General features: G+C 40.8%; 1 protein-coding gene across 1 annotated transcript; it reads left to right on the forward strand.

Moving 5' to 3' along the window:
- Positions 1 to 205: 205 nt before the first annotated feature.
- pmp22b (peripheral myelin protein 22b) lies at positions 206 to 10,540 on the forward strand. The gene is made up of 5 exons (XM_014032214.1): positions 206 to 326; positions 832 to 922; positions 1,109 to 1,202; positions 4,685 to 4,825; positions 7,433 to 10,540. The coding sequence occupies exons 2-5, from the start codon at positions 845 to 847 to the stop codon at positions 7,591 to 7,593; spliced, it is 474 nt and encodes a 157-aa protein (XP_013887668.1). The 5' UTR covers positions 206 to 326; positions 832 to 844; the 3' UTR covers positions 7,594 to 10,540.
- Positions 10,541 to 10,794: the final 254 nt, after the last annotated feature.

The raw sequence follows: 10,794 nt of genomic DNA on the forward strand, positions 1-10,794 counted from the left end.
CGGCAAAAACAAACGAGCATCACATCCCAACACTTCCAGTCAGTAAAGTCAGTAACCAGGGCAACCCGCGCGCTATTACGCACGCTCCGGACTATATTGAGAAGCCTGGCTGTGAACCAGGGGGGTCACTCCATGACGCAGCGACGCACGGAGGGCGGTGTTCTTCCAGAATGAGACGCTTCATAACAGAACGTCAGTCCTGGCATCAGGCTAGTCTGACTTCACCGCGCCGAGGACTAACGCTGCTGCGGGACTCTGTCAGAAAAAACAACAACTTACTTTTCTTTTTGTCTCATTTGAAGGGAGATCCGAGCTCTTCCCCTGAAGTAAGTGCACTCTTTCTTTCTGAAGTTGCCAGGTGATTTTTTTTTTTTAAGGCTGAAACGCGCTCTGTTCTGTCACCGCGCGCTCCGGACGCACGAGCTGAAGCTGCAAAATCATTTCAGAGTTTAAAAAACTCTGGTAATAAGCTGCGAGTGGATATGATTTTCAATTTCCTTTATGAGTTTCGAAAAATAATGGTCATTACAGGAATTGTTGCCACTTTTGCGACTCATTCTCACAGGGAAAATTAGTTTAAAGAGATAAACAAATCAATTTCTCACCCTTTTAAGGCTGCTTCGAATTTAACAAAATAAAAGCCTCATTTAATTCCAGAGAAAATATTTAAAGTTCAGAATAAATTCTATTAAAATAACTTGGAGTGATTTGCCAACATTTTTAGAATTTGATGCTAGAAAGTTTCTGTGCTGCAGACACACCCATGTCTCAGTCTGACATCTGCGCGCACACACGAGGTGTAATCTGACAGATTGTGCCCTCTTTGCTCAGATAATCTGAAAAGATGCTGCTGCTTCTCCTGGGAATCATCCTCCTGCACGTCGCTGCTCTTGTTCTCCTGTTTGTGTCAACAATTGTCAGCGTAAGTCCAACTTTTTAGATTTTTCTCTTTACTGTGAAGAAAACTGAATTATTTATAGTACAATCTTTAAAACAAACTATATTTAATGATGTGAAATAACGTCTGACTGAGGTCTGAGCGTATTAAAGTGATMAATAACAGTTGCATGTCTTGAGTTTTTGACCAAATTGTTTGTTGTTGCTGCAGGTTTGGACGTCAGGGGACAGCAACACCTCAGACCTGTGGAGAAACTGCACTCTTTACGCTGTAGGACACTCCTGTAACCCAGCATCAACTGGAGGTCAGAGCTTTTTGTTTATTAGTTTTTAACATTCTGTATTAATTGTGGACATGTTGATGGAAAACTTGTGTAATCCTGTTGAGGATGTGGGGCGTGTCACGCCTCCTTTTGGACTCTGGCGCCATCTAGGGCAGAGAATGTGACGGTGCTGCTCGGAGCCACCAGCTGATAGGCTGCCTCTGTATAAATAGTGATGTCCATAATAAGGTCTCGTGTTGGGGGGGGGTGTGTGTGTGTGTGTGTGTGTGTACGGTGATGGGAGCTGTGAATGATCTGGGTGGGGCCGCGGAGAGTATTTAAAGTTGTGTTTTTGAGAGTGTTTGAAACCAGAGAGGCCCTCGGACCACCGGACACGTCGATGACGGGACCACACCCCAGCACCAGATCACCGTGTCCAGTTTGCAGAGATCACAGGGGTGGAGTGGGGTGGGCTGGGAATTTAGGGGCAGCAGCTGCAGCGTCAAGAGATTTATGCACACAAAGCTCAGCTATYGGGATTAGAAGACGAGATGCAACGAACAGATAGGTCCAGAAAACCACATCAGGGGGGGGATTTCAGGACGTAGGAGTGAATAATGGGCGACGCTCACGTGGAGCGCAGCAGCTGGATGTGRTGCAGCAGTGAGGTCATGGCTGCAGAACGGACTCTGTCAGCCAGTGTGTGTTTTATCAGGCCAGCAGCGCCTGGACACACTGACGGCTTGTTTGACTTGCATTTACTGACGCAGTGTGTTTATATAAGAAGGCCCGTGTGTGTGTGTGTTTGTTTTTACTACAGAGTGAGGACCATTTGTGCCATAGTTACAATCAAAGTGAGATCTTTGATGTAAGTGAGGACGTTGAAGAGGTCCTCACTTTGTTTGCAGCTCTGCTGTGCTTTAAWAGTTAGGTTTAGAGCAGAGGTGGCCAAAGATGGCCCGCCGAGCCATTTGATTTGGCCCACCAGCAGTTGTCCTGGTTACTAGATTGTAGTTTTGTTAAGATTAAATATAAAATACAAGTAACTACAAGAGACATTTAGATTAAAGCTCATATATAGATTTGCACACCTTATAAGACCACATATACTCAAATTTTAAATTATGAAAAGTCCCATGAGCCTTTGCTGCCTGAGCATACGTTGAATTTTCTCCATGTCCATGAGCTGAAAAAGCAAAAAAACTAAAGAATGTGGGCAACCACACTGGCTGCTAGCTTAATCATAAAAAAATAAAACAACTTTACTTAAGTATTTGCATTTCTTATATTATTGCATTTGGCCCACGGCCCTCAGACTGATTTTAATTTTGGCCCTCTCATGGAAAATTTTTTTTTTTTTTTTTTTTTGGCCCTTTCAGGGAAAATGTTTGTGCACCCCTGTTTAGAGGTTTGGTGTGAATTAAGTTTTGGTTCAGGTTAGGGTTAGGAATAGACCAGTAATGGTTAATTTTAGGGAAAATGTCTGGGTTAGGCGTAAATACAGTTACAAAAATGAATGGGAGTCAATACAAAGTCCTCAGTTTGATGCAAATACAAGAATGTGTGTGTGAGTGTGTTTGTTTTTGGTGACATTTGGGGGSCATTTTAAGACAAAACGCCTACATTTGAGGACTACTGGTGCATTTGGGGACAAAAGTCGAGTCCCCGTTTGGTTTAAATGCCATTGGTGGGTTGGGTTTAGGACCAAGGTGTGAATTGAGTTTAGGTTGGTTTTGAGGTACCTGTGAGTTTAGCTTTAGGGTTTGTGGTCAGGGTTAGGCTGTAGAAATGTAATGGAAGTCAATGGAATGTCCCCAAATGGATAGCTGGGCAAAACTGTGTGTGTGTGTGTGGCTTCGACAGATGAAAGATAGCAGTCATGGTCAGAAGGAGTTTTCTGAAGTTTTCGCTGAGCAATCACATTCCTCCTGAGGTGAATCAGAATCAGCTTCATGTCTGCAGCAGAAACTTTACAATTCTTTCCTTTTGTTGCCCTGGTTACAAAACAAAATCAGGGTGGAGGCGTTGGGTTTTGATGACACCAGGACGAGAGATACGCTGACCCGCAGGGCGAGTTACACATTCCCACAGCCAGGAAAAAAAAATCACTTCATCAAATTTACACACTCTAAAATTAGCCTCGGAGGGAGGAGGTCGGACCGAAACACGATGAGACAAAAAATAAGTCCAGAGTTATCCTCCTGTTTGGAGTAACAGTGATGCTTTTGAAGTTTCGGGAAATACTTTCACCTTTTTTCTTCTGGAGAAGGAAAGAAGGAAGCAGGGCAAGCTTTATCAGAAAGTAACTTTATTTATCGCAAGATTAAAAAAAAGATGTTTTCTTCACAACTCATTTGCTTTTGTAAATGGCCATGGAAGTAAATATATATATATCAGGAACAAACAAGTATTACTCTCAGGTGTTGTGATGTGGAACATTTCCACAGTCATCCTCTTTATCCTTGACCGGTGGTGAATAATGTATTGTTTGTTCTCCCGCTGGTCTAAGTGCTCCTCCATTAAACCTGCAACATGTCTTTGATTTATATCAAAATCGGATCACCTCTGCACCACATGTAAACAAGAAGAGACTCACATTTCCATGTTTGGCAGGAGGGAGAGAGCGAGCACTCAAAAACAATCTCATTTTTATCGATTCGTCTGAAGGATTTGCTGATATGACAGGAGAGYATTAGATATCTTACTGTGATGAAGCAGAATGAGGGAAAAGACGATACAACAGTGAGAATATCAACAAGCTGGATAGATGCACAGAAAAATACAAGTCCGAGATCTTCAAAAACAAAATTAGATGGACTTTTTGTAGCCTTCTGGCATGTTTTTGTGAAAAAAATAATGKAAACAGAGCAAAAGTACAGTCAAAACATAGACTTAAATAACACTAGAGTGAGCTCCGCCCATCCCGTCCTCTGTTTCTGACATTATGTACATTCACTTATATACACAAAATATAAAAATTAATAAATTTGTTAATATTATTAATCGTTTTTATMATTTACATCATCCCTCTCTTTTTCCCGCAAACCCACATGCACAGTAATGATAAATTAAATATGGACCTGTTCAGTTTAGCCCCTAACTTAATTTGACTCAATTTTTTCTTATTTCAAGAATCTTACCAAGTCAAATTTTCTTACTCCATTGGCAGATTATTTTTTTTTACTTAATTTGAGTCAATTTTTCAGACTAACAAGACAAATAATTTTACACATTCTGAAAACAAGATTATTATTCTTACACAATCAGTTCTTGTTTAGTAAATCAGTCTCAAAACAAGATCAAAGAGACTTTTTGGCTGATATAAGACTTTAAAACTTGGTAAGATGGACAGTTTTTGCAGTGAGGAGCACAGAGAGAGTTTCTGAATCAAACAGCACAGCTTCACTGTTGGTGAAGGTGAATATTAATCCCAGCAAAGATGAGCCCAGTCCAGTTCTTTTATATAAGTGTTTCCGGTGATGACTCCAGTGTGGACTGAAGTGCTTTTTTTTTCTCTCCTGCAGAATGGATTCAAGCGGTCCAAGCTCTGATGATCCTCTCCATCATCTTCAGCTGCCTGTCTCTCTTCCTCTTCTTCTGCCAGCTCTTCACTTTGCAGAAAGGTGGWCGCTTCTTCCTCACTGGAGCCTTCCAGATCCTGGCCAGTGAGTTCCCAACTTCCCTTAACTTTTRATTGATTATTTATTGTTCTCCATCATTACTCGACATGAGATTGTCTTAGCCTAAACTTCAGGCTTGAAAGGGAGTTAGTGACATGCATTCCTTCAAGCAAAGCTAAGCCTTTGTTTTATTTAATTATTATAATTATTGTGTGCAGTTAATCGTCAGACAATTAGTATTTGCCACTTTCACTGCAGTGAATTCTGTGTGAGGCTGATGCAGTTTTGTGTGCGACGCGCTCTCATTACCAAGCTCAAGTGCACACGTGAGCCTGATGGCAGAAAGTAACATACAGCAGCTAATGCTAACTCTACTAAAGTGAACAGCGTAAACAAATCTAGACAGCAAATAATCCACGATGCTTCCAGTCGATCGGTCCCTTAAAAGRTGCACAGTCAGCACAGGAAGTGATCAAATGGGGCGGGTCATGGCTGTTAAAATGATGAAGTTAGTTTGACTGATGATGAGGTGGAAGTAGAACACAGAGTAAGTGACCTAATAGAAGCACGCAAGTGCAATTGCAATTTATTAATTCTCAATTTAATCAAAATTGGCTAAATGCTYCAATTAACCATGATTAACAGGTACATATCATGRAAAATCCACTTTCTTAGCTGTTAAATACTTTTTGTTGTGTACTTGGAGTCTCTAGGAGGCAGAAAAGTTGAATTTAGTCGCTCCTAGTGCTGCACAGATATCTTTATTACTGTTTAGTAGGGGTGCAACAATGCATGTACCCATAACGAACCGTACAAAACAGAGCTTTAGGTTCAATATACACTATGTACTGAACAATACCGATATTTTAAATTTATTTTATCAGCTTGTCTTCTGAAGATGCTCTTGTGTTGAAGGATCAGTGGATCTGTGTTCGACTACTCCACCTAGGCTGCACTGTCGAGCGCAGATCCACCAGCAACATTTAATTTAAAAACTGGACTTTTGAGGTTAAACAAATGTTCATAATTAATATAAATAAATTACAAGTTTAAAAAGGGCATGGAAATTTTTCTTTTTTGTATCAAAAAAATATCGAACTGTGAGACTAAAGTATCGAACCGAATCGTGAATTTCCTGTATCGTTGCACCCCTACTGTTCAGGTCATATTTTTCAACCTGTTCAGTTTCCTTTATTCTCTATGACATTTTTAAACTATGACATCACAATATTTACAACAAAACTGACAAATAAGGTCTGAACTTACCAATTACAATTTCATTCTCTGGTTCTGGGTCAGACTCTGGCTCCAACATGTGAGACTCGACGGACAAGTCTTCTGTTGACATCTTTTCATTTATTTGTAAATAAAAAGTTTCTGCGCAGCTATATAGTCATAAACCCCCCTTTCAAACTAGAATGGATCCCTCTGGGAGCTGGAGGGGGGCGGGGTGTGAAGCTCCTCGTTTGGATATAAAGAGACAGCCTCAAAACGAGTTGATCTGAGACACACCTCAGAAAAGAGGGGCTTGTGGAGTTACAGTAAGGAGGAATTCAGACCAAAGTTTCACTTTATATAGACCCCACCTCCTTTAGAGCAGTGTTTCCCAAAGGTGGGGTCGGGACCCAAAGTGGGGTCCTGAAACATCAAGGTGGGGTCCTGAAAAGATTTTAGGAATTAATTACATTTTTGCCTTAGTTGTTACAAAGGAGTGAGGTTAGTGTATTTAAAATGGGTAAATTTAGTATAAAAAATATTGTTACTATGCCCATGTTTTGTTGACCTGATACAAATGTTTATCATACAAAAATAGCTGGGGGAACAGGTCTCTGCTGCTGTTATTTTGTGGGTCAAAAGCTGAAAAGTTTGGGAACCAGTGCACTTTGGTTCCCAAAGTTGGGCTTGGGACCCAATTATGGGTCATGAAGCACCTTGGATAATCTCCAGAAATCAATTTAAAGGGTAATAAAATAATTGGTAATGTAATATTTTCCCTATACAAAAACACAAAAGAAGTATAAATAAGAATTTATATTTGTGTAGCCTTTGTTTTTAGGGTTATTAACAAAGTTCGTGTACTCAGACCAGCAATATTTGGGGTCACAAGTTTTTGCCATGGATATTTTGTGGGTCAGAAGATAAAAAGTTTGGGAACCTCTGCTTTAGAGTGAAGAGTTACTCCAGCAGGAAGTCCAGAGCTGATGCTGGTGGAACAGTTTTCCTGCTGCGCTCGTCTGTTCTGCTTCATGCCCTTTGGCCAGAGAGKGAGCCGCTTCACCAGCAGCCCCCTTTGTGTTCCCTCCTGGCAAGCCCTTTCGCAAAATGCCAGGTTTTTCTCCATTCCATGCCGGCGTCAGGGCCGGGGGCACCCAGGTTCCCACTCAGCCGAACAGGAATGACTGGGAGCGCAGCCAGCTGTGCGAGTTGAAATGTCAGGGAGGCTGGCGGCGCCGAGGTCGCACAAACAGCTCGTGTCACGTCCAGACAAGGGAGGTGGGCGGAGGCTGAACAGGGCCAGACTGGGGGGGGGTTCAGGAGGGGCTGTGATGCAACACGGAGGGAAGTCTTCTGGGACCGTGAACCTCCTCTGCTGCCAGGGTTCAGTTTGGGACAGAGGCAGAAAAGAAACTGATTTTTTTCTCTCTCCTGCAGGTTTGTTTGTGATGAGCGGAGCCATCATCTACACGGTGTTGAGCCCGGAGTGGGTGCCCGAGAAAAACACCTTCGGCTACTCCTACATCCTGGCGTGGGTGGCCTGCCCCCTGGCGCTCATTAGCGGACTCATCTACGTCATCCTGAGGAAACGAGAATGAGCCGCCGCTCCCTCCCAGTGTTCCCAGTTAACCCTACAGCAAGTGTTCTCCGCTCCTCCCTGCAGTTTAAGTTGTGACGGCAGCGCTAATCGCGGCTAACGGGGAAGCAATCCCAAAAACAACTCGACACCAAAACACCGATACTCTCTCTGTTAAAAGATGTATATAGTATCTATGGTTTAAAACCTATTTATAACACTTTTTACATGTATATAGTTTTCGTGTTGCTCCGTCGATGTGCTTTGTTTTAGCTGATTAAGTGCCTCGCGCTCGTTGTTTGTAATGACAAAATGATTTTGTTGTGAGTTTTTCCTGCCTTTTTGTTAGAGTAATTGCCAAAGAATTATTAAAATATCAAAAAAAAAGTTTTTTTTGCGATATAATAACCAAAGTGCACGTATAGAAACAGGAAAGTTTAGCCAGTTTGTCGTTACTGACTTGATTTCCAAATAGTTTTAACAAACGTGTAGCATAATCATAAAATCTAGATGTTTTTCCCTTTTGTTTTTAATCTCTGATCATGCTATTGTTTTCTGATTATTATTTTATTTTTAACTAAAGATGGTGCTATGTATTTATCATTCCTCTTAGTGATAGCGATCATTTACTACAGTTACTGAGTTATTTCAAGTGAGAATCAGACAGAACGCGTTAAAAAGCCGGACTGCTTCTTTAGGGAACACAAACTTTAATACTTTGCAGAACCTGTTTTGGTTCATCAGCGTCTAGAAATGGTTTTAAGAAAGAAAAAAAAGCAGATTAAGGTTATGCTCTGATGAACCGAAAGGTGTGGAACTTCAGTATTATTCAACCAGCTCGCAAAGAGTTGGATCACATAAAAACAAAGTTCAAACATGTATTTCCTCTTTGTTTGCCTCGTCTCATGAAGCCAAATTGCCTTTTTAGCGACACCTCTTACAGAAAATAACCCTGTGGGGCATTGTAGCTAACAGAAAATAATATCTATACGTGCTATATTAAAGGTGAAGCCATACGGAAAAAAAAAATCACAGGATGTTTCAAGAAAAGACAAAGAACTACAGCGACGACGCAAATATCTGACGTACTTGAAGACTGACCTGCTGCGGTCTCTGCCTACTGATGTCGACACGTTAAGTTTGTTTTGTTTTTCCTCAACTGTATAAAACACTGTTTATATGTTGTGCATAACAGCGCTTTATGAAAATGTAGCTGAAAAAAAAAGAATCTCACTAAATAAATCTACTCTCACATGATCCAGTACTGTTGTATTCCACTGTTCTGAAGGACTGAAGGCTCAAAGCAGCTAAAGTTTACAACAACACAGAAATCATTCGTAAATGAATAGTCTGGGTATTTTTAAAGTGATTGTAAATACAGTAGTAGCTCATCAGCCACAGAACGTARGAAAAAAAGGGGAAACATCCAGATTAGGCTGATGGTCGGCAAAACAAGTGACTGGTTGTATCGTTTTAAGCTGAGGTTGTTGTAACGAAGTATATTTACTGAGTTATAGTACTTCATTTWCTTGAGAATCTGTAATTTTACTGTTTCATTTTAAAACTGAACTTTTATTTTAGATGCACTGGAAACATAAAAAGGATACTTTTACTGCTTTACTTTAACATAGTCAAACATTTCAAATTTAATAAGACCGGTGTTGTACGAAATTCAGCTCCCCTGTGAAAATCTGTTCCCTGTGTTTGAAGCGTCTCCCTCATATTAACCATTTAGGACTGGTCTGACGTTATGCCTGGACCAGTGATTCTCTCTAAGGTTAACCACTGGGGGAACAGATTTTCATAGGGGAACTGAATTWCGTACAACACCGGCACTCATCACGAAAGGAGTTGTTTGTGCAAAAAATAAAACYCGTTGAACTTAGCGGACCAAAGCTCTACTTGTTTCCACTAAACCGAGTTGAGCAAATGTTGAGAAAATGTGTAAATTGTTTTACATTTACTCAGCTCTGTTCAGTGGAACTAGTTGACATAACTTGGTTAAGTAAATTCAACACTTCTTTTCTTAAAGCAGATTCTTGACTTTTAAACACTTTTTTCTTAAAAGAGAAACTCATTTTTATTTATTTTATTTTATTTAACCTTTATTCATCCAGGTTAACTGATCGAGAACCACTTCTCATTTACAAATATAACCTGGCATGACCTTTTGAACAAAGTCCTTTTCTGTTTTTTTTTTTTCCAGACATTTTTACTTTTACTTACCGGTAGTTATGTTTTTCACTTACTTTTACACCTCTTGTTTTAAGCTCATGAAACTGTTACTCAAAACTATACTGGTGTTAAAACATGCTTCATTAGCTAATAGTAAATCTCTGCACTTAAATGTCAAAAACAAAGACATTCTAACTCAGTTCTGTGATAAAGGCTGACAACGTGCTAATTACTGACAGAACCTCACTTTATAAAAATGGCCAGACTATCCCTTTAAGGATGTTAKGGTTCTCTGACTGTAAACTCTGAAACACGTATCTGTTTGTGGTGCAAAATCTGAAACAGGCAGATATTTCTGCAAGGCGGAGCTGATCAAACTCCACCTTACTGCTCGTCTCGGTGGAGCAAACCAGCATCCTTGTGCGTGTGGCTGCACATACTGGATGGGACTCGTGCGGCAMAGGCCCGGCACGCAAATGCCAGTTATCACAAGCACGCAGCTCGTGTTTCAGTGTCAGCATCTCTCCTGACATCAGATCCAAGAGAACTTGTTCAGACGCCAAAACATGGCACCTGACCTTCGCCTGACATCTCCAGAGCGGAGCTGTGTTGTGGTGGGTTCGAGCATCGGCTGTGGGCTTTAGCTGATTTTTGGGGTTCAGTTCGAAGAGAATACCTCAAATGACGACTGCCCTTTTAACGACTCGTAAAGCTGAAGCCTTCAGTTGTCAACTTCAAATCTCTTTAACGTTTCTTCAAATTAATTCATTAAAGGATGTTTCTTACCACCCAAACACGCCTTTTTGTGTCTTTTCCTTCAGCGCTCTTATAAGCAATATGGATTAAATCATCACTTACATACTTGAGTTGGTACACATGTACAAATTAAAGACGTAGCATTTGTTGAAGAAAAGTGTTTTGCTCATCATGCCACAAAATTCTAGTACAATTTGTAAAATTGACTGAGTTGCAGGCTGTGGTGTCATCTTTAGGTGGGTCAACTCCAAAAGGAGCATTCAGTTTGATAAAATCCTTCCACTGGCTTATG

The sequence above is a fragment of the Austrofundulus limnaeus genome, unplaced genomic scaffold (genome assembly GCF_001266775.1).
Source record: "Austrofundulus limnaeus strain Quisiro unplaced genomic scaffold, Austrofundulus_limnaeus-1.0 Scaffold7, whole genome shotgun sequence".
NCBI classification, from domain to species: Eukaryota; Metazoa; Chordata; class Actinopteri; order Cyprinodontiformes; family Rivulidae; genus Austrofundulus; species Austrofundulus limnaeus.